The sequence below is a fragment of the Neophocaena asiaeorientalis genome, unplaced genomic scaffold, assembly GCF_003031525.2.
Source record: "Neophocaena asiaeorientalis asiaeorientalis breed wild unplaced genomic scaffold, Neophocaena_asiaeorientalis_V1.1 scaffold597, whole genome shotgun sequence".
In the NCBI taxonomy this organism is placed as follows: domain Eukaryota; kingdom Metazoa; phylum Chordata; class Mammalia; order Artiodactyla; family Phocoenidae; genus Neophocaena; species Neophocaena asiaeorientalis.
The window spans coordinates 882,739-907,345 of NW_020172664.1; the positions used below are offsets into that span (position 1 = coordinate 882,739).

Sequence of the window (24,607 nt, forward strand, 5' to 3'; positions counted from 1 at the left end):
CATTGACATGTAAAGACACGTAAACATATGTTGGATTCAATCTGGTGATGTCATGGGGCAAGTCATATAGATTATAATGAAATTAAAATTTAACACTATATTGAAATCTGACTTGTTATTTGTCTGGAGTGTATATGCATTGGTCAAACTTAAATGACTAAAAGTATGTCTGCCTTAGCTATGGACATAAACACTCAACTGAAAGTGAAAAACTTCAGTTAAGGTGGGCAAATATAGGCTATCTAAACCATTACTTTTGCTAGGTTATTTAACTTCAGTCTGTTTTCCAGTCTCCTTTCATAGTATCAGTTGAGCAGTAAAGTCATTCATTCATTCATTCATCTGATAAGCAACCCTATGGAAGAAACAACTCAACTTAGAGTAGGAACATCTGGACTCTGGCTAATGTTGACAAAGTAGCCGATGACCCAGATTTAATCACCCAAGTCTCAAATTTCTCAGCTGTGGAATCATGGGAACTGATCTTGAGATTTCTTCCAGCTTTAAGGTTTTATAATTTTACAGTTCCATGTACTGAATAACTGCTCTCAGCAAGGTATGGAAGGCATTGCCTTAGGCACTAAAGCAGATATAGTAATGAATACAGCATTTTTCTTGCTTTCAATCTATTCCAATGGTTTAAAACACTGGTGATAGCAAACCCTTTCCGGGAGTGCCTTCAATTTTGAGCACTGGGTAAGATTAAGTAACATTGTTCTTTTTTCTTTTACTGTTTTTTTATTTTTGGCTGCGTTGTGTCTTTGTTGTCGCATGTGGGCTTTTCTCTAGTTGTGGTGAGCGGGGGCTACTCTTCATTGCGCGCGGGCTTCTCACTGCAGTGGCTTCTCTTTGTTGCGGAGCATGGGCTCTAGGCGTGCTGGCTTCAGTAGTTGTGGCTCGCGGGCTCAGTAGTTGTGGTGCATGGGCTTAGTTGCTCCACGGCATGTGGGATCTTCCGGGGCCAGGGCTCAAACCCGTGTACCCTGCATTGGAAGGCGGATTCTTAACCACTGTGCCACCAGGGAATTCGCTAACATTAAGTTCTGACGGAACTGAGGATACTGATACCACCATATATCCATCAGTGGGAATGGAGCAAAGCTGGATGCACTTCACAGGGTGGCGTGGCGGAGAGTGGGGAGAGTAGGATGTAAAAAGCCCTAACAGAGGATCAAGGCAGCACCGAAGAAAGCCCCTGAATTTACTGAAATGTGTACAATTTTGCCTCTTGAGTACATAAAACAGCAAGGTCAGGCAGTAAGCAACACTTCTCAAGCTGTAGGATGGTGGGAAGACTGGCCAAGTGATGGGAGTGTTAATGGTGATACCTGTATAGACAGTGAGGCCCCCTGTTAGACTGTAGTTGGTAATGTGCTGTACTGACAACCAACTGGTTTAGAGTTGACCTCAGTCTCTCGTGTACAGTCCCCTTCTGAGACTGAACTTCTTAGGACCTAGTATGAACCAGGAGGATTTGGGGGTTACTGGAGTCCCTGTGGTGTGGATGTCATTGACACTTAGCAGTGCAGAAGGAGATTATGGAAACCACAAAACCCACTTGATTTTTCATGTTCTTTGGGTTCACCAGGTTCCGAGAGCCAGCTCTGAATCTTAAGATCAGAGTGCCTGCCAGCCAGAGGTGGCCATTTTCCCTTGAGTTTCACGCAGACAGCCAGGTTGTGAGACTGAATCTAGCTGAGATTAGATTAGACAGACTTCTGAGGCCTCTCCCAACGTGAAGACTTTGCTTTGTTTTAATTAATCAATTTATTTATCTTGGGCTGCGTTGGGTCTTTGTTGCTGCGTGCGGGCTTTCTCTAGTTGCGGTGAGTGGGGGCTACTCTTCGTTGTGGTGCATGGGCTTCTCATTGCGGTGGCACGGGCTCTAGGCGCGCAGGCTTTGGTAGTTGTGGCACGTGGGCTCAGTAGTTGTGGCGCATGGGCTTAGCAGCTCCGCGGCATGTGGGATCTTCCCGGACCAGGGCTCGAACCTGTGTCCCCTGCATTGGCAGGCGGATTCTTAACCACTGCTCCACCAGGGAACTCCCACAGTTGCCTTTTAAAAGTCAATCCGTATGACTTGTTTTCCTCCTCCAGGACAGATCTTGACTGCATGCCCTCAAGGCGTGTTCAGGGGCTCTGGTCTTTGTCTGGGTTGGGTTTACTGGTGAGTCTCTGGCTCAGCCAGGAAGGGATGGGGTTTTTATATCCTCCGCCACATCTAACATGTCACTGATGTTGAATATACCTTTTAAAGGTTGACCCTAGAAACAATGCCCTGGCAAGAGATTTGAGACATCTTAGCGCAATAAAGTCATTGATTCTTGGTCCTGAAAGGGACCATCAGAAGTCCGCCATTCTCCCTTCTTTCAGGAAGAATTACACTTAATATTCTCTCAGATGCTTTGTGGATGAGGCTTGGCAAAGGGCCACTTCACACATTTCTAACGCTGAGTGCCTAACACCTGCTACCCAGGGGCAAATCGGTGTCGTGCTACTTTTTGCTTTCTTGATCCTGACAAGAAAAATGTGAAGCTGCCAGTTTTATGTTGAAAATTCATACATGAAACGTTCAGTGGTCTGTAAGGCATAATGCATCTGCTGTGATATGGCAGCGGTGACCTTACCCACTTTGTAATTTCTATTGAACAGCTGTCCTGTTGAATAGGGGTGTGCTTCCAGTGGGTCTGAGCAGAGTTTTCACTCAGAAACAGCCGCTTAGACATCCGACACCTTAAGCCATGTCAGCTAACTTGGCCTTAGGCATTAGGATACACAGCCTGTTGAGCCCTGGGCTTTGGAGCCAGGGAGCCCTAGGAATGAGGATCCCAGTTCTCACCTCTTAACTTCCTAAGTGCTCATGAGCTAATGAATTAAAACCTTCAGCTTCAGAGTTCTTAATAACACCTCTTACCTTGCAGAGGTGTTTGAGGATTAAATGAATACACATGTGAAATTGCACATGGGAATTCCTAAACTTCCTTCCCTATTCGATAATGTTTCCTTTTATGGAGCCCTAAAATGTGCCAGACAGTATATCAGAAATCAAGTCTAGAAAAATACATATAACATGGGTTGGGCTTCTAGGGAAGCAGCTGGTTGGAACACAAGAATGAGTTACAAACCAGAATAGACATGCAAAAATTATAATGCAAAAGCAGATGGAAGCGTGAAAAGCTCCATGGACAAAGTGTCCTTGAGTTGGTCTTAAAGGATGAGTGGAAATTTGACAGAAGTAATGAAAAGAAAGACAGACATTCTAGGTTTGGAACAGCACCAAAAAAAGGCCAGGGAGCCACGGGCCCGTGGGGTGAGGTTGACAGAGTAATCTGGTGTGATTGGGATTGCGCTTTACTCATAAATCACTGGGGGGCCACTAGGCCGCGTTGTGGACAGATCAGTTCTAGTCAGGTAGACTAATTAGATGGTTTACTAGTTGAGGCAAATGCTTTCCACGGCAGAGGGAGCTCATTCCAGGGCTAGAATGAGAAGGCAGGAGCTAATGTGAAAGATACTAAGGAAGCAGCCCAATCGAATTAAATGAATAAGAAAACCTTGCTGGGCAGGCCAGTTGGGCCATCCTTCCTCACTCTCCTCTGTAAAATAGGACATGAGGGTTAGGGTTAGGGAGTGTCTAGCCTGTGCATGCCTGCAGGGCTGGGTGGGGTGTCTCTGCCAGAGGCCAGCCTGAGGGCATTAGCTACCTGAGACTGGAGAGGGAGGCCCCCGGAAGAGGTAGAAGAGAGGCACAGAAATAGAAAGTGATACCAAAGACACATTTTGCTATTCTCCCAAAAGTCAAATGGGGAGCATTTCCTCAACCAAGCTGAGCTGTGGTCTCACTCGCACAAGGTCCTCCTCTCCCAACCCAGTTGTCCCACCGGAGGGATAAAGTGGCATGTCAGCAGTTGTTGAATTGCAAGGAACTCAGGTTTGCTCAAGTTTTTCCCCTAAAGTCAGAGAGAAATTTCCCAGAATACAATCATGGGCCTCACCTGTCGGGCAGGGAAGCCTTTGCTCTGGCTCCCCAGGGGACTGTGTGCCTCAGGCCTCCGCCCCTCCCTGCACTGCATCCGTCTCCTCTCTGCACATTGGCTGCTTTAGTGGGGACTCCTACCGCTGCTCCCTTGCAGTTAGCAGCTTGCATGGGGCTCTGGGTTACCACGGAGATGACTTGGTCCTGGCTCCACACCTGCTACAGCATCTGTGTCTCTTAACTGAGATGCTTGAGACCAAGACTCCAGTTGGTTCAGTTTTGGTCTCACCCCTGGTCCAATCAGCTGTGACGAGGAATACAGAATCCCGGGACAGACAAGGTGGATCCTACACAAGGAACGCTTCTGAGGGCCGAGAACACGAACCATCCAGTTTATCTCCCTCCAGTTTGGGGATTAGACCTGCTTCTTCCCATCTTTCAACTGTAATCTGACCCCACCCCTACCCCTCCTTTAAGGAGCCCCCTTTCTTTGTAATCAACACCTTACGTGAAAGGGGATGAAGTTTGGACTGAGCAGAGTTTCACTCCTGACTTTATCACTAGGAGCTAAATCTTTGGGGCAACTATGTTCCTGAGCTTTTCTTTCCTTGCCTATAAAATGGGGAGAATTACATGTACCTCACAAGGGTACTCTTAAGGATCAACGGTGATAAAAACACTATCACAGTGCCTGGAGCGTAGGAGTTATATGGCAAATGCTCACTTCCTCCCCCTTTTATGCCTGACTCCTTCCCCACTGCTGGGGGTACATACAGAACCCTGGGGGACGTCTGAGGGGTGGCCCAGGCTTGCATGAATAAATGGGATGCCCTTCAGCTGTGGCGCACAGGCGGCTTGAAGGCAGAGCCCATGTTTGATTCATCTGTGAGAGCACGTGATAGCCTCTCAGCTAGGCATATAGCAGGTTTTTTTTTTAATGGTGCTGTAATGTACATAGCATAAAATTTACCTTTTAAATCATTTTTAAATGTACAGTTCTACTTTCTGTCTCTCTGTTTGATGACCCTTAAGTACCTGGTACAAGTGGAATCAGGCAATGTTGGTCCTTTTGTGACAGGCTTATTTCACTTGGCAGACTGTCTTCAAGTTTTATCCATGTTGTGGCATGTGTCAGAATTCCCTTCCTTTTTTAAGGCTAAATAATATTCCGTAGTATGTCTATACCACATTTTGTTTATACATTCGTCCACTGATGGACCTGAGTTGCTTCCACCTTTTAGCTATTGTGAGTCATGCTGTGAACGTGAGCGTACGAATATCGTTTGAGTCCCAGCTTTCAGTTCTTTGAGGTTTATACCTAGACGTAGAATTGTTGGATCATTTGGTAAATCTATGTTTAATTTCTTGAGATACCACCATACTGTTTTCCATCGTGACTGCACTATTTTACATTCCCACCAACAGTGCAAAAGGGTTCCAATTTCTTCACCACCACTTGTTTTTTTCTGTGGTTTTTGTTTGTTTGTTTGGGGATAATAGTTATCCTAAGGGATATAAATGTAGATTCTTAGCAACTCTCTGTTGACTTGGATTTTCGGCTCACATTTGCCTCATTAACTCAAAGTGAGAATCCCTGCAGTGATTCTGCAGCCTCAGTGGCCAGCAATGAAGCAGCCCTCCTGTGACCGGAAGCCTGCCTGTCAGGGGCCCAGCAGCAGGCTTGAGAGCCTGGTGGCCTCTTGACCAGTGGGGCCCTGGCCTTGTGAGGTCTGTGCAGCCAAGGTTGTGCTGAGAGTCATAGCAGAGCAGAAGGCAAGTGGGAAATAGCCTTGGTTCCCTGCAGTACCAGGTCTTCCGGTTGGTCTGGGCTCCCCAGGCCAAGGCTGGAACCAGAGGTCACCCTGCTTCTCCCAGCAGCACATCCTGGGAGATCAGAGTAGCCCTAGATCAGGTGCCCTGTAGTTCTGTCCCCTAACATCCTATACTCCTTTGTGGCGTCTATTGGAACATGTAGTTATGTATTTGCTGGCTTATTTGATTTCTGTGTGCCTCTTCAATCACACTGGAAGCTTCATGAGGGCAGGGACCATGTCTCTTTCTCCAGCACCTAGCTCAGTGCCTGGCAAATAGTAGATGACCAATAAATAATGTTGAATGAATGATTCTGGCTCCTCCCTTCAGTCATTCAGTTTAGAATCTCAGAGGCCAGGGGGACCATGTAGGACCAAATGAGACCAGATCCCTGTGACCACAAACTACAAAACTGATCTTGAGTATTTAGGACTTCAGGGTTTCCACATGCTGTTTGGGATCCATTAAGCTGCATCTCAAAGGAAGCTGGAAGGCAGGGGAGCCCTAGCCTACCTCTGACCTTGACATTAGGGCTTTGGTCTAATTAACGACAAGAAACCTCTCTGAATCTCAGTTTTCCTAGCTGTGAAGTGGGTATAAGGCCTACTCATGAAGATTGTAAAAGTCAAATGAGATGATGTCTTTAAGGTACCTGGACTAAAAATAGATGTTTATTCCCACCTCACCTCTTGAAGTCTGGCTTTACGCATGAGGAAACTGAGACAGAGACAGGTGAGGCTTCATCTCTGGACTCTTGATTCCAGAGCCTCCGTGTGTCTTCCTGGAGGTCACCATGGTTACAGAGAAAAAAAAAATGTGCCTAAAACAACCAAGTCAAATTATGATCCCTTCCTCCCTGCTCTGAACGGATTGAATTGATTGAATTGTTCCGTGTGCTAGGGGCATCTGGACCCAGTCTGAAAGAGGAAGACTGTGTACCAAGAACAAAAGAACTTTAAAAAAAGAAGAAGAAAAAACAAAACCCAGCCCTCCTGGGGTGAGTTTCCCCAGGGTATGAAAGCCTTTAGGACGCACTGTGACTCAGAAGCTCTGAGCTGACATAGCTTAGCAGTGAATCAGTTCCTGGAGAGTCAAGTGGGAGCCATTTTATTAGTGGAGACTACAACTCTTATTACATGTAAAGTATTAACATCCTAATATTTGAATGGCAGGGTGAGTTTCCACTTCCCCTTACCTTAGTTTTCTGGTTTATTACTTTCATCATCTTTTCATCCCAATAGCATAACTTATCAATTAAAAAAAATCCCTTCCCTTATCCCTCTTTCATTATTTAAAAAAAGACAGGAAAAAAAAACCCCATTCTTTTTGCTTATCTCTCCTCATTGTTGGAATTCACTGCCTGGGCAGTCCCTGTCTCTTTCTATCCTCTTTTTTGCTGCTGTTTCTTCCTACTGCTCCTCTCAGGCATAAACTCATTTAACAAATCTTAGTCGAGAGTGTACTTTGCCAGGCCTTGGGCTCAGCGCCGCAAGCTGGACAGGAAACAAGCCAGACATGGCCGCTGCCTGCATGCAGCTTGTGGTCTAGCTGTAGATCCAGCGAGAGTTCAGTGAATGCAGAGTTCAATGAGTTTAAACTCCTGGAAAGGAGGCATACATTTTGCAGATTATATTGACGACGAGCACTTTCTAGCTATGAAGCGTTGCACTAAAGCTTCACATATATGCATTCATTTATTTCTCACCAAAAAAATGAAGTCCCTCATTTTACAGCTGAAGAGACCACGTCTTGGGGAGAGTGAGTTGCTTTGTTCAAGACCCCACTCTATGTTCCAGTTGGAGCTGGGATACACAGGCCCACCCTGAGGCTGTAACACCCACCCCTGTGTGGTGAGGCTGCATTTGACCCACCCTGGGGTAATTAGTGCACCTGGGCTCAGGGCTTAGCTCCCTAAGCCTGACAATCCAGCCTCTGTTTCCCTGGCCAAATTCAGCCCTGAAGGCATCTGATCAGACCAGTGCCAGGGCCTGGGGCTCTGGTGCCTTGAAGGCAGATACCTCTGGCTTCAGGGGTCTTGTCTGGGGCTCCAAATGCCCTTCAGTTTGTCCCAGTATGCTGGACACATTATGGTGGCCTCCCATGTGTGACAGACATGGCCTGAGGAAGGAGCTTCTTCCCAGGGCACTTACAGTACAGAAAGCCCTTTCCTGGGCTTGATCATGTTTGTTCTTCACAACAACTCTAGCAGGTGTCCAGGACATGTGTTGTTTATACTCATTTCACACATGAGCACCTTGAGTCTCAGAGAGGACAAGAGTGACCAAAGCTGGGTGACCAGCAAGAGGCAAGGACTCGAACCCCAGACCAAGACTCTTTGTCTCATGCACTTTCCCACTGCGTCGTGCGTGTCTGGCTTTCCCAGTGCTTGGCATCTCTCTTGCATTAAGTCTACCCTCCATCCTCTCCCACTAACGAGCCGCCATCCACAGATACTACTGATCTCCAGTTTTCCCTCATACCTGCAGCAACTGACCCAGCCCAGCTCTGCTCAAGAGCCCCAAGGCCAAAGCTCTTCTCAGCATAGGAAGGAGGGCTGAGTGTAGTGGATCAAAACTGCTGGCAAGGGCAAAAATCCCATGAAAAGAGATGATTAATTATGGGATATCAGGATCTGAGGCTGAGTCGTAACTCAGCTAAGATTGTTGCCTAGGAGGGTTAGGATGGAGTCATCAAGCTTTTGACTCAGTGCTTTGTGTTTATTTTCAAAGTTCTTTTCTGTGACTATTTCCTCTTGATACGATCTCTTGGAGTCAGGGAGGGCAGAGGAACTGGATCCTCTTCGTGTTGTCTAATGGAGGCCGTTTATGATTCTGATGTGAATCCTACACAGAGGCGTGTCCCTTGTGTCCTGGCACTTTCACGCTCTCTCCTTTGATCCTCAATGCAACCCTACGAGGTGACCTTTTTCATCCCCTTTTCCAGAACTCTGAGGCCTTGAGGGGCTCTCTTGAAACAACAGGCAGTCATCTCCTCAAGCAGGGCCCAAAGTGAATCTGCAGAGCACCAGTCTTCATTCAGTCTCTAGCAGATTATGTCTCAGGAACGTGTTAGCCAGAGTGACCAGAGGTTAAGTCTTAGGAGCCAGAACACCTGCATCGAGATTCTGGCTTTGTTTCTTACTAGCAGGTGAGCCTGGACAAACTACTTAATTTTATTGTGCTATTGGGCTTAAATAAGGATAATAATAGCAACAGGTAACATACAAAGCCCTTTGAAGAGTGCCTGGCATGAGCCCAAACTTTGGTACCTATTACTCCTGGGCATTAGGTTGCCATGTTTATTAATGACGAAATCTAGGTATGGAGAGTTGGAGCCAGTGCCCAAGGTCACCCACCTGGTAAGTGGTGAAAATGTGGCAGGTTGCCTGGCACCCTCAGCCTGAGGTGCTGGTGAAGAGCACAGGTTTGGAAATGAGGCAGGCATGGGGCTGAAGCTCAGCTCTGCCAATTAGTAGCTTTGTGATCTTGGGCAAGTCAGTTAACACCCCTGAACCTCAGTTTCCTCATCTGCAAAATGGGAATATTAGTACCTCCCTGTTGGGCTGCACCCTGCAGGCCTAAAAGGACTCTGCTTGCCCAGCTTCAAGACCAAAGAAAGAGCCGGGAGTCAGCAACAGAGACATCAATGGTTTAATGGAGGGGGGAGCTTACATGTCTGAAGCAAGGTCCTAGAGCAACACCCCACCATGTGTGGTGGACGGTGGGCAGGACATGGTGGCAGTCTTCACTGGGGTGGGGGGCAGGGGGTGGAGATTACCAATTATAGGGGAAATGACGTTAGGTGGGTTCATTAGTCACCAGGCAAACCAGCAGAGGGGCACGCCCCTCACGGCCCCTTTGATAAGAACAATCACCAGCTGGGGCCTGGGGCAAGTACATAGGAAGGTGAGTCAGGTGAGTAAGATATAGGAGAAGCAGGCACTGGTCGGGCAGGGGATGTACAGAGAACAAGAGAACAGCCTTCTTGAGTTGCCTGACCGTATACTTCACCCCTACATACCCTGTATAACCCTTACAATCTTGGTCCGCCTCTCTTCCGAGATATCCCTGGGGTCAGGTACGTAGAGGGGCACTGCAACCAGACACCACAGATACAATACAGACAGGCCACCCCTGGTTTTCACAAACCCAGAGCCACCCCCAAGTGTGTGGTCAGGCCACTCAAGATGGCTGTTCTCTTGCTCTCTGTACATCCCCTGCCTGACCAATGCCTGCTTCTCCTGTATCTTACTCACCTGACTCACCTTCCTAGGTACTTGCCCCAGGCCCCAGCTGGTGACTGTTCTCATCAAAGGGGCATGAGGGACGTTCCTCTCTGCTGGTTTCCCTGGTAACTAATGAGCCCACCTGATGTCAATTCCCTATAACTGGTAATCTCTCCTCCACCACACGGGGCCCCCTCCCCGGGAGCGAAGACTGCCGCGGCGTCCTGCCCATCGTTCGCTGCACATGGTGAGTTGTCGCTCCAGGACCTTGCTTCAGACATGTAAGCTCCCTCCTCCATTAAATCATTGATGTCTCTGTTGCTGACTCCCGGCTCTTTCTTTGGTCTTGAAGCTGGGCAAGTGCAGGCCTTGTAGGCCTGCGGGGTGCAGCCCAACGCTCCCGCATAAGGATTTGACGTGAATGTGTTTAAAGTGTCTGGCACAGAATGGATGCTCGTATTCATTTCTCCACCGAGAGAGCCGATCCAGGTGCCTGCCCGACCTGGGCTCCTTTCATCTGCAGCCCAGGCAGTTGGCAGGGCTGGAACGTGACCACACCCCAGGGTCAGCTTTTAGGAAGTAGATGCTGTATGGGTTGTTCAGATTGACTGGGCTTCACCGCAGCTCCCCTGAGGATTTGGTTTTGATTCAAGAGTGTGTGTGCCTGAAGGGGTGGCTCCAGAGGCCACTGGGGCACTGGGAACAGAAAGCTGAGCGGTAACCCAGCCTGCCTTTTTGTCTGGGCGTTCCTTTAATCAGCAACGTCAGTGACTGTTTCAGAAATTTACAAAACAGCCTCGCTTTGTGTCACAGTTGCCATTTGGCCAAAATGCCTTATTCTTAGAACCGGTTTGGCAGCATCTCCTGGAGCATTAGTGCAGCCGGTTGGGAAGCAAATAGAGATACTCCTTCAGCCAGATTGACCTGGATGGGCCACCTGTCTTCATGAGTCCCTCTAACACCTGAGGGTGGAGTAGTGTCCTGCTGGCCCTTCCTGGAGCCTTCCCTGCTTCCTGGTTCTTGTGGACGTTCTTCTAGATGCTGGTAGCTGCCAGGCTCACTGCCAGGGAGGAGCAGGCACTACCCACATGCCAGCTGCCTCTGGCGAGCCTCAGAGGCCTGGAATGGAGCCACGTGGCAGAATTGCTCCACCAGGGCTGTGCCCAGGCCCCTGGGCACTTCCTTTAGGCACTGGGGCCCTGCCCTCCAGAGAGGGCTCCATAGCCTGGGAAACCTCCTGGAGTCCACACTGGATGCTGCTCAGGTGCTGTAAGAAGAAATGATGTACTAGCTCCTGCTGGTTTAGTGCTTACGACATGCTGGGCCCTATGCTGAGCACTTTGTATTCATTTTCTTAATCATTGAAGCAACTTTAGTCATAATACTTATGAGCTTATCAAGTCCATTTCATTCAAATCATGGAGAAATGACTCTGGGGGGGATAACAATGTTAATAATGCAGTCCCAGCCTTTAAGAAGTCACTCTCTGGTCTTAATCCTCCAATTTGGGAAATTGCTCTGTGTCTGTATCTTCTAGAGTTTCAATCCTTGCTCTACCACTCACTTGCTGTGTGACTCCTGATAAGTTGCTTACCCTCTCTGTGTCTTGGGTTCTTCCTCTGTAACTGGAGATGATCATGATAGAATTTACCTCTTAGGGTTGGTGTGAAGATTGAGACAGTCATGGGAAGCGCTGGGAACAGTGACTAGGTCAGAGCACTTAATAACTGTTAGCCATGTGTGGAAGGGCTTCAGGGGGCTCTGTGAAATTTTAAGCCAGATAGTGGATGCCTTTGTGTATGTCTGTGAATGTTTCTCAAAACAAAGGGGGCATAATCCAGGACCCAGAGAAGATGCAGAAGTATTTCTGAATGGGAGGTCAAGTTTAGATGCATGGCTGATCTACCTTGCGTACCAAAGAGCTGAGTTACTTAAGAAAGCTTTGTAAGTAGCACCCCCATTTCTCCTGGGGCCATCTCAGTAAGATGCAGCAATCTAACCAGTCAGGACTTGGGGGTACTTCATATTGGACCTGGAGGAAAACTTAGAGATCTTCTAGTCTAAATTCACCAGTTCACACAAGAGGGACTCTGAGCTTGGTGGTTGAGCCTTATGTCTCCCTGAGGTAACAGCTCAGGGAAATGGAGAGTTCCCTGATTTGAAAGTCCAGTGAGAAGAGCTGGACAAATACCTGTCTTCTCCTTGCAGGATTGTTAGGGTCAGTGAGATGGTGTGTATGTATTTGGAAGTATGTAAAATGTGTTACCATCGTAGATGTTTTTACTTCCATGGGCACCTGGTATTACCAGTTGGTTCTGTTTCTCTGGAACCAATAGTATATATGTACATATAAATGGAGAGAGACAGAGACAGGGAGGGGGAGAGGGCTCATGCAATTGTAGGGGCTGGCAAGACTGAAATTTCTAGGGCAGGTATATGGTCAGGCCACTCAAGATGGCTGTTCTCTTGCTCTCTCTACATCCCCTGCCCGACCAGTGCCTGCTTTACCTGTATCTTACTCACCTGACTCACCTTCCTACTTACTTGTCCCAGGCCCCAGCTGGTGATTGTTCTTATCAAAGGGGCTGTGAAGGACATGCCCCTCTGTTGGTTTCCCTGGTAACTAATGAGCGCATCTGACATCAATTCCTTTATAAGTGGTAACCTCCCCTTCTTCCCGGGACTGCTGCCGCGTCCTGCCTGCTGTGTGCAGCACATGGTGGGGTGTCGCTCCAGGACCTTGCTTCAGAGGTGTGAGCTCCCCCCCTCCATTAAACCATTGATGTCTCTGTTGCTTACTCCGGGCTCGCTCTTTGGTTTTGAAGCTGGGCAAGCACAGGCCTTGTAGGCTTGCAGGGTGCAGCCCAACAGCAGACAAGTAGGCTGGAAATTCAGGTAAGAGTTGATGTAGTCTTGAGACTGAAATCTAAAGGACAGGCAAGCAGGCTGGAAACTTGGGCAGGATCTTCTGATACAGTCTTGAGGCAGAATTCTTCTCTAGGAAACCTCAGTTATTCCTCTTAAGGCCTTCCGCTGTTTGGATGAGGCCCACCCACCTTATAGAGAGTAATCTGCTTTACTTAAAGACAGTTGATTGCAAATGTTAGTCACATCTATAAAATACCTTCGCAGCAACATCTAGACTACTGTTGTACCAAACAACTGGTACCATAGACTAGCCAAGTTGACATAAGATTAACATTCACCCTGGTCCTCTCGGCACAGATGTACCAATCCGGTCTTAGGAGTCATGGTGTTTCTCTCACTGTTTCAATAAGAGTTCACACTGTAGGTGAACAGTAAAGGAAATGGTTCTGTGCACGAGGGCATGGTGGCTTGGCAAGGAGTGCTTGTTCAGTTCTTAGGAAATGTTATCGGGAGGTTGGCAAGCGAGTTAATTACTGCAATGGTGACCTTCACAGAACTGAGAGGGAAGCCAGTGTAGCTAATCAAAAAACAGGAAATGTCTCAAAGAATGCCTTGAATCATGGTCCAGAGTGTATTCTGAATTTGAATCAATTGTTATGTTCTGGGTTGAAACTATTTAATTCCTTACTGTAGACAGAAACAGTTCTCTTCATAACTTCAGAGGTGGGAACTGGGGGAGGTGGAGAAGGGGAAAGGGTTTCCTGTAGTTTAATCTGATGTTTAGTGCCTGCAACTGAGGCCTTTTTTAAAAAAAGATGTGGAATAATTGAATAAATGTGTGACATTGTGGCTGCTGATAAGACAGGAATTTATGTACTTTTTTTTGGCTGACATGTGAGAAAAGGCAATAAAATGTAATGTGTGCACATTTTTTTAAAATTAATTTATTTTTGGCTGCGTTGGGTCTTCCTTGCTGCACGCGGACTTTCTCTAGTTGCGTTGAGCAGGGGCTACTCTTTGTTGCGGTGCGCGGGCTTCTCATTGTGGTGGCTTCTCTTGGGGAACACGGGCTCTAGGCGTGCGGGCTTCAGTAGTTGTGGCACATGGGCTCAGCAGTTGTGGTGCACAGGCTTAGTTGCTCCGCGGCATCTGGGATCTTCCCGGACCAGGGCTCGAACCCCCGTCCCATGCATTGGCAGTGGATTCTTAACCACTGCACCACCAGGGAAGTCCCTATGCATCTTCTTTATTCAGCGTTTCTGACAGCTTCTAGTGAGGCATTGGTGTGGTAGCAAACACACACTCAGGTTTTGGAGCCAGGGAGACGTAGGTACAGATTCTGGCTCTGTTTCTTTATTAGCTGTGTGACCTTGGACAAGTTAACCGGCTTTTCTCAGTTAACCACCTTGTCTATAAAATGAGGATGAGAATGTTTACGTTGCAGGTTTATTGTAAGGATTTAAGAGTCCCTGCAGTAGAAAGCACAACCTGACACCTGTAGATCATTATTTAGAGGGAGTAGCTACAACTGTGGATAGAAGCCATTTTGACCAGTTCCATCGATTTCAACATCCTTTGCAGGGCTTCTCTTTTTCTCCCACACTTTCTGGTACTGTACCAGAGAGGAAGATTGAGAGGTTTCTGTCAGACGAGGGGAAAAGTGAGTGGGGTCAATATGGAAGTGTGAGAGGGGAAATCAGGACCACTTCTAGGTGACGTCAGAATCTGATCCAGTGAGGGGCTCTGGAGGCTGCATAGAAAGACCACAGTCGGAGTCAGGATAGGTCCAGGCATGAGCTGTTGAGTCAAGTCCTGCCGAAGTTTAAAAAGGGAGGCCAGCTGGGCGATGGCAGCCCACTCAAGTGGAGGAGTTAATGCTTAGCAGAGTGAGGGTGATGACTCATAGCTTTGCTATGCTGAGGTTGTGGAAGAATGGGGTGGCTAGTCCCACAGCTGGCCGTGTGCTGGGAGCCTTAGCAACGTGACATTCAGCTGAACGAAACCCACTACCTTCTCCATTCCACAGCAGTACAGGGGAAGCTGAGGAGTGGTTCAAAGCTTGGCCACCAACGTGAGACTGCCTGGGTCCAAAACCTAGCTCTGCCTCACTTACTAACTCGGTGACGTTGAATTCGTTACTTGACTTCTCAGTTTCCTTAGCTGTGAAAGGGGGATGAAAATGATTATACATACCTCCTAGGGTTTGAAGGAGATTAGGTGATGTGAGATAATAGAAAAAATATATGTTGGTCTGTGTCTTCCCCCCAACCCCACGCCCTCGCTCATTTTTCCTGGCACAGAGCTCCTAAAACCCTTGTAACTTCCTAAGGGATAAGAGTACTAGGAGTATTTTTTGTTCAATGAAGCCACTCTGGGTGGGCCCCTGGATGGGGGCTAGTCACCAGAAAGATGAAGCCATGACTAGAAGCTGGGGATTTTCAGCCCCAGCTCCACTTCTCTAGAGTGGGGAGAAGGGCTGGAAATGGAGTTAATAATTAATCATGGCTATGTGATGAAGCCCCCATAAAAATCCCAGAAGTGTGGGGTTCAGAGACCTTCCAGGTGGGTGAACACATCCATGTACCAGGAGGGCAACGCACCCCCACCTCCATGGTGACAGAAGGTCCTGTGCTTGGGACCCTCTCAGACCTCACCCCATGTATCTGTTCAGCTGGCTGTTCATCTATATCGTTTATCAGTCCTATAATAAACTGGTAAATGTAAGTAACAGTTTTCCTGAGTTCTGTGAGCTGCTCTAGCAAATTAATTGAACCCAAGGATGGGGTCATAGGAACCTCAGGTTTATCGTCAATTGGTTAGAAGCCCAGGTGACAACCTGGACTTGCTGTTGGTGTCTGGGGGTGGGGGCAGTCTTGTGGGACCGAGCCCTTAACCCCTGGGATCTGATGCTAACTCCAGGTAGACAGTGTCAGGATTGAGTTAAATTGTAGAACACCCAGGTGATGTTGCAGAAAATTGCTTCGTTTGGGGAACATGCCCCGCCCAATACATCTGGTGTCAGTGTTTTGAGTGTTCTGTGTGATAGTAGAAGAGACACACAGGAAGAAAAACTTTTTTTTCCCCCTGAAAACAGGTGAGCTAAGGTTTACAAAGCCTTTTGTACTGAAACTTAGCTTTTATTTTGTTAAGTGTCTGGGGACTCAGGGATTCAGTAGAAGCCCCTGCTCTTTGGACTTTGCTTCAAGGAAGCTTTGAGCACTAGCTGGATAAACATTTACTCATCTGGGTAGGTGTACTGTCCAGTCTCACGTGCAGAGAAAGAAGACCTTGTGTCTTCAGAAACAATGAGCCAGGAGTAAAGGAAATGCCCAGTGCTCTGCTGGTCCTAGAAAGTGTTCATCTACGAATTATCTTGTATTAAGGCTGTGAGAGGGAATTGAGCATAATCTTTAAGCTGTGTTGGGGTCTTATCACATGCAAAGGCAGCATGGGCTTCAGAGCTGAAATTCCAGGTTTATATCAGGGCACCACTGCTGCATATGAGGTCAGACACATTCCTCAACTCCTCTGAGTCTCAGTATCCTCATTGATAAAATGGGATACCTGTGGGTCAAAGGTTACCTTCGTTGGCTTCTTTCTGCAACCAGCTGGGGAGATGCACAGGCCCTGGGTGACTTTGGTCTGCAGGATTTGTTGAGGGAGAGACAGAGGATCACAGCATTTCTGTGATTTTGAGTCTCCCATCCCTCAGCTCCTTGTCGGTCTGGGGATGGGAAAAATGTTTTTAGGCCAAAAATGCTGTTCAGTTTGGAAAACTCGTTCAGGTAGCCCTCACCCTAGTCAGATGAAGGTAAAATGTAGGCACACCGTTTGCCCTCAGGGAAAGGTTCTTTGAATGAACAGATGAATGGTACAGGCTCTGTAAATATTTCTAATTGATATCTCTTATTTTTAATTTGCAGATGAGAAAAAGAAAACAAAGAAAGTCGATAATGAACTCAACCCAGTGTGGAATGAGGTGACTTCGTTATTTTTCAATTTTGTTTCACTGGATAAGCTACCTCTGATTGTCCCATCTTTGGTCAGAGGTTAACTCTTCCATTTGGAAGGACAAGCTCTGCATTTCACCCCTACCCCCTCCACCTCCCTCTGTGGCCACAGAGACAGCAGAGCAGCTTAAGGACACGACTGCACAGTGACATCTCCTCTGCAGTAGTGGTGTGGCAAGTGGAGCCTGGATGGGTTAAGGAGGGTGGGGTTCTAGCCTGGTGCAGCCATGCGCTTGCTGTGTGACCTTGTCCAGTTATGCTGCAAATTGGGGCACATCTGTAGAGCGAGGGGTGGGATTAGATCACCTCTGGAGTCCCAGAGAGAAAGCTCTGGAATTAAAAAACATATCTGTATGTGACTAATCAAAATGGTATGACATGATACTTTGTGTATCTGGAAGAGTGTCATTTATTGTTTTTTATGTTGGTAAAAGTAATATATACTTAATGTAGAAATTTTGAAAACTTCAGATTAGCTTAAAAAAATTACTTTTGGTCCTACTATCCAGAAGCAACTACCGTTAACATCTTGGAGGTATCAACAAATATTTATTGAATGAAAACATTTAATAAAATAGGATGTTGGGCCTCCCTGGTGGCGCAGTGGTTGAGAGTCCGCCTGCCGATGCAGGGGACATGGGTTCGTGCCCCAGTCCGGGAAGATCCCACATGCCGCGGAGCGCTGGACCCGTGAGCCATGGCCGCGGAGCGTGCGCGTCCGGAGCCTGTGCTCCGCAACGGGAGAGGCCACAACAGAGAGGCCCGCATACTGCAAAAAAATAAATAAATAAATAAAAATAAAATAGGATGTCTTAGAATTAGCCAGTTAGTATCATACAGTGAATATAATTTCCTATCCTATTTTTTCCTACTATTATATTCCTGAACATATACCCCTATAATTCCATTAAAAAATATTTTTATTGACTATGTAATATTGTATTGAATCGATATAACTTATAGACCTCCCCCCCACTGATGACTTTATATCTATTTTATAAATTGTTTCAGTGTTTAATAGATTTACAGATACGTGAAATTTTTAATTCTTTCCACTGAGTAGGATTTTCCTACGCTGACTAATTTTTGAAAAGTTGATCATCTGCCCTGTTGTTGTTCTAAAAACCAGGTCAAACCTTTCTGGATAAGTGCAGTGACAAATGTCTTTGTTATTTTGCTAAGTCACCAGGCTGTGACGGCTTCCTTCCACCAACTGCAAATCCCCTCTCCCCTTCCCCTCCCAACGCGTTTCAGTATCCCTATAAAATAAAGACTACTCGTTCTCACTGGATGAGGCCAAGACTAAAAGCTTCTTAATGCCTATCTGAAATGCCCTGCTGGTTTCATGCAGGTTGAGAGGGAATTCCACTCCTCTGCAATTTCACTGGAACCCAGAGCACAGCCAGCTGGACTGCCAGCTCCATGAGAGCCAGAGGCTGTCTGGTTGGTCCCTGTGGAAACTGTGGGTTCCTAGCACCTCACACAGAGCTCCAAGACTAAAATAAATAAAAAGTACGTGTATGTGTGCATTTAGTGATAACATGCCTCTTTATTTTTTAAATTAGTTTATTCTTGGCTGTGTTGGGTCTTCGTTGCTGCACGTGGGCTTTCTCCAATTGTGGCGGGGGTGGAGGGCTACTCATCCTTGCGGTGCGCAGGCTTCTCTTGTTGCTGGAGCACGGGCTGTAGGCGTGTGGGCTCAGTAGTTGTGGCTCTCGGGCTGTAGAACGCAGGCTCAGTAGTTGAGGCGCACGGGCTTAGTTACTCCGTGGCATGTGGGATCTTCCCGGACCAGGGCTTGAGCCCGTGTCCCCTGCATTGGCAGGCGCATTCTTAACCACTGTGTCACCAGGGAAGTCCCAACACGCTTCTTTATATCTGAGTTCAATCCATGTGGCCGATGGCAGAGAGGTATATGGTCACATGAGTAGGCGTGTTTTCCCGAGGGCGTCATCCATCTTACCCCATTTTGTTTCCGATGAATTTTTTTTCTCATAGTGCATATGTATTTATCAAGTAAACTTCCCAATTGCAGCTTTATAACTGAAACCAAACCTAAATGAAATGCCAACCCAAACCCATGTGGATTGGTGGGTATGTTTTAATATGAGCTGTGAGACTCCTTCTCCATCCATTCCAAACCCATTACAAGGAGCATCAGATCATCATCAGGCAGTGCTTTGTTTAATTAATTTATTACATACTCAAAGACATCAGTGGTACTAAGTTAATCTTTTTTTTTTTTTTTTTTAACATTTGCCATTAGAAAGCAATTTACTGCCTTAAGATGAGAGACTCAGCTGACTACAGCACTGACCATGGTGGGACTTAAAATAAGGGGCTGATGCATTTCAGAAAATTTTAGATTATTTACCACTTTCTTAGATTATTTACCACTTTCTTCGATAATATGGTTAAGAAAAGCAAACAATTTAAAAATAACCATTGAAGAAAGCATTTTCACATACATATTTTATTCTATTTGTGCTACAGCTGTGGTAGGCATTAAGTCTAGTTCTCTGCCTATGACACGGATTTGGTGACTTGTCCAAAGCCATAGAGTCTAGAAAACGGGAAGCGAGGAGTCTGGTTTTCTTTCCCAGGAGCCTCAGCAGCCTCCAGGTTCAGAATTTGAGCACTTTTGTCTAACTATAGAACTGAGTACTTCAAAAGATTGTCATTGGTGGAGATGATCCGATATTTAGTATCGGTGCATCCTATGATATTCCCGGATCCTTTTAACAGTCTCTTTGTTTTCATAACCTACCTGTGGACAGATTTTGGAGTTCGACTTGAGGGGTATACCACTGGACTTTTCATCGTCCCTTGGGATTGTTGTGAAAGATTTTGAGACAATTGGACAAAATAAGTAAGTTGATTTCAATTGTTTCTCTCACGTTACCTATTGTCTTACTATTGTTCGTTTTGTTGAAGGAACATATCTTTAATAACATATTATAATATTTCCAATATAATTGTGCTTTAATTCTGTGGCCTCCTCCACCCCTTATGAGCCAATATCAGATATGGCTAATCAATCACAGTGCACTTTCCCAATGACTGCTCTATTCATAGGAGGTTGCAAACACTAAGCCACCACTAGTCTAGCCAATTTGGTACTTAACAGTGAAACCTTTTTATGCTCCTGCAGTTTCTTGGTTAACTAGGTATAGGCACTGATGATTTATCCAAACAAACAAAATCATTTCTTCTTCTGATTATGTATAACCCATGTATGTCTCATTCAAGTTCTCTTTCCAGCCCTGCTTCCATTTTAACGTCTCGGTGGTTTTTTAGACCCAACAGATCCAAACCAGATTCCTACTCTTACTGCCCCTGCCAGTTTCAGATGGGGAAGAGTCACGGTGGTGCCCAATGGTGGCACACAGAGTTGTCCCCTGGGTAAAGTTGAGGTTCCCATGGGACAGAATGACCTCAGTAAATTCACCCCAGTCCTTGATCTAGACTTTGGCCTTAGACTTGGAACGCAGTCTTATGTTATCAATTCAAACTAACTAAACTCACAAGAGAACAATTCTTAAAACCATAATACTTGTTATTTTCTGATGGAAATAAATTGCCTGGTTGGAGAGGGCATTCCTACTCTCTAATTAATGAATTCTTTTTAAAATGAATTTAAAAAATTTTATTTTATATTGGAGTATAGTTGATTTACAGTATTGTGTTAGGTTCAGGTGTATAGCAAAGTGATTTAGTTATACATATACATGTATCTATTTTTCAGATTCTTTTCACATATAGTTTATTACAGAGTACTGAGTAGAGTTCCCTGTGCTATACAGTAGGTCCTTGTTGATTATTTTATATATAGTAGTGTGTATATGTTAATCCCAACCTCCTAATTTATCCCTCCCCCTCTCCTTTCCCCTTTGGTAACCATAAGTTTTCTATTAAGTGTGTGAGTCTGTTTCTGTTTTGTGAATAAGTTCATTTGTATTATTTTTTTAGATGCCACATAGAAGTGATATCATATGATATTTGTCTTTCTCTGTCTGACTTAACTTCATTTAGTATGATAATCTCTAGGTGCATCCATGTTGCTGCAAATGGCATTATTTTGTTCTTTTTAATGGCTGAGTAATATTCCATTGTGTATATGTACCACATCACCTTTATCTACTCCTCTGTCGATGGCCATTTAGGTTGCTTCCATGTCCTGGCTCTTGTAAATAGTGCTGCAATGAACATTGGGGTGTATGTACCTTTTCGAATTATGGTTTTCTCTGGATATATGCCCAAGAGTGGGATTGCTGGATCATACGGTAGCTCTATTTTTAGTTTTCTGAGGAACCTCCATACTGGTTTCCACAGTGGCTGCACCAATTTATTGTACATTCCCACCAACAGTGTAGGAGGGTTCCCTTTTCTTCACACCCTCTCCCGCATTTATTGTTTGTAGACTCTTTGATGATGGCCATTCAGGCTGGTATGAGGTGATACCTCATTGTAGTTTTGACTTGCATTTGTCTAATAATTAGCGATGTTGAACATCTTTTTATGTGCTTTTTGGCCATCAGTATGTCTTCTTTGGAGAAATGTCTGTTTTCCTTCATGTCATTTCACATGGGAAGCCAAATTACTCTCTACCTTTGATTGTAAGATATCATTGACTGTAAGATGTACTATTAAATTAGTAACATGTTTGGGGTGGGCGGTGGGGGGCGGGGAGGAAGAAGCCTGATATTAAATGCCCACATCAATTGTAAGAAGCATCTCAGGTTTTAGTAATGTGAATTTATTTTAAAATGTATGTCTTAGTCTCAGGTACATTTGGTATGATCAGAAGGCTGCAATGAGAGCAGTAAATTAGAATGAATTAGTTGAGATATGGTGGCCATATGCTCTGATTTCTTTGGGTAGTCCTGGTTTGTTGTCCCAGCACAATGATTTATGATGTCGCTTTTGCTGTCAACAGTGGCTTGATTTGGACAGTAAATTAGATGGTCATCTTGGGCCTTGGGGTCTTCTGCTTAATGGCGTCAGACTAAGAGCCTGCACAGGCTTTGAGAGCTACTGCCCATGTCACCTTTCATGAGATCCTTTCTTCCATGTTTCATTGCTGACCAATGCCCCTTGTGACCGATGCATTTTTTTCTTAAGCTATATACATACATTCTGGTAGATTCTGGCCCTACTCTCTTGCATCGAAAAACCATTCTAGCTTTTTAAGGTTATGCTCTACATCTCAGCTTTGAAGCAATTATGTGATTTTCTATCCCCACCCTAACTTCCAGAGGGCAGTTTTATTTACCAGATTTCAAAGTTCTGGGGAAGTGGGTGATTAAGCCTCACTGTAGCCTCCTATCTGTTACTAATAATAGTTTTTTCTCTTCTTTCCTCTCCTCTTTCTGCAAGTGGTACCACTGTTTATATTGTAGACCAGCCCTCTCCGAAAGAAATATAGTGCAGGCTGCATATGTAATTAAAATTTTTCTAGTAGCCATGTTATAAAACAAAAAGAAACAGATGAAATGAATTTTAATAATATGTTTTATTTACACATAGAAATGATAATATTATACTATGTTAATCAATATTGTAAGAATCACTGAGACATTTTACATGCATTTTTTTCTTACACACCGGATTTCAAAGACGTAGTATTTCACATTAACAGCACATCTCTGTCTAGACCAGCCATATTTCAAGTGCTCCCTCACCACGTGTGGCCGGTGGCCATCACAATGGAGAGCACAGCTCCAGACCACTGAGCTCAAAACCTCAGGTCTCTGTGGATCTTCTCCCTTTTACATCCTCTCCAATCTGTTGCCAAATCTTACTTCTCTTTCTTTCCACTGTTTGTGCCATGTGCTTCTTACTTGTGGCCACAGCCAGCAGCCTGGTTCAGGCCTCATCACTTTGTGCCTCATCTATTTGAACATGGCAGTAAAGCCTGGCAGGCTGGCCTGGGAGCTCTCATCTATGTTTCAAACAAAGTTGTTGTTTTCTTGAATGTTACATCCTCGAGAGTCAAAACAAACAAATACATGAAGAAATATGTAATAGATCAGGTACTCTGAAGTGCTGTAATCTAAGGAGGAAACTGTCATAGCCCATGAAGAAAACTAAAGCAGAGTAAGAGGATGGTTACTGAGGGTGGGGGAACATTGTTTGAGGTGATGATAAGGTGACAATTGAGCAGAGACCTAAATAAAGTGAAAGAATGAGCCATACAGCTTTCTGGGGGGAAAGAATATTCTTGGCGGAGAGAACAGCAAGTGCAAAGGCCCTGAAGCAGGAGTACACCTTGGTGTTGGAGAAAGATCTGTATTGGAGAAAGATCGAAGAGGCCAGAGGGCTGGGGTGGGGGATGGAGATGAGATCAGCAAAGCCACAACGTGCATGGCTTTGTGAGCCACGATGCAAGCTTTGGATTTCATTCCTAGTAGGATGGAAGTTCGCTGAAGGGTAGTGATTATGATCTTATTTACATTTTTAATGTATCGCTTGGGCTTTCTGTGTGGAGTTTGGATGTAGGAACCAGTTAGGAAGCAGGGGAAACTACTGGGAGAGCATTACATATTTATTTTATAACTGTTGAAAACACAGTGGGGCCCTTGGATGACAGCAGGGCAATATTTTAGGTATGTTTGTCCAAAATATTTGTGTACTTTGGTCTCGTATTTTCTTCTTGGCTTTTCTATTAAAGATTTGGCCTTGGGCTTCCCTGGTGGCGCAGTGGTTGAGAGTCCGCCTGGCGATGCAGGGGACAGGGTTCATGCCCTGGTCTGGGAGGATCCCACATGCCGCGGAGCGGCTGGGCCCGTGAGCCATGGCCGCTGAGCCTGCGCGTCCGGAACCTGTGCGCCACAACAGTGAGAGGCCCGCGTACCGCCAAAAAAAAAAAAAAAAAAATTTTTTTTTCTACCGGCTTAAGGAATGTCTTGCTTGTGAACTTTGCTGTTGCCATGGAGACTGGCTGTGTAAATAGGGCCCTCACTCCAGAGTCTGCAGCCCCAGGGCATGTAAGCAAACAGTACCAGGCTGCCTGGGTTTGCCTGAGCATGGTGCCCACACCCATAGGGACTGGACTGGGCAGTCTGAGCACGCACAGTGCTGGTGCATCAGCAACGTACCTCCCTAGGCGCTGCGAGCTGGTGGGGCTGTTCTGCACACACTCTGTTCATCCTCATTTTACAGTCATCCAACCAGCCATGTGCACTGAAAGAGGGTGAGGGAAGAGCTAGAGGAGCCTCTTGGTCACATGATGAACATGAAATGGTATTTTTAGCTGAAATGTCAGAGTGGAAGGATTTTCCCAGTGGCTGAAGAATGAGATTTCCCTTTCCAGACAGGCAATGTGGCCGTCCCTTAATGAGCCCTTTGAATGCATTATCCCACCTAATCCTCACAGATACCCAGTTTTTTTTCTCAGAGAGGTTTAGTCACCTGCTCAGGGTCACACAGCAGGTATGTATCAGAGTCAGCATTTATATTCAGACCTGTGCTCTTGACTTTTCCATTACACTGAAAACCTCTGACCACGTATAGAGACCAAAATGTAGGTGGAATGATTATCTTTTAGCTTTTTTTTTTTTTTTTTTTTTTTGCCATGCCACACTGCTTGTGGGAGGATCTCAGTTCTCCGACCCGGGCCACTGCAGTGAAAGCACTGAATCCCAACCACTAGACCACCAGGGAGCTCCCTAGCTTAAATTTTTTTTTCTAATTTTGCCAGAAAACAAACAAACCAAA

General features: G+C 45.8%; 1 protein-coding gene across 5 annotated transcripts in view; it reads left to right on the plus strand.

The window, feature by feature from the left end:
- The window catches only part of MYOF (myoferlin), a 153,030-nt gene that overhangs the window by 2,422 nt on the left and 126,001 nt on the right, over positions 1-24,607 (plus strand). For all 5 annotated transcript variants that reach the window (XR_003002487.1, XM_024739512.1, XM_024739514.1 and 2 more), the window contains exons 2-3: positions 16,805-16,860; positions 19,669-19,760. Coding sequence is in view for 4 of the 5 variants with exons in the window: in XM_024739512.1 (XP_024595280.1) it covers positions 16,805-16,860; positions 19,669-19,760 (148 nt within the window). In the remaining variant the exon portion in view is untranslated. The remainder of the gene's footprint in view (positions 1-16,804; positions 16,861-19,668; positions 19,761-24,607) is intronic.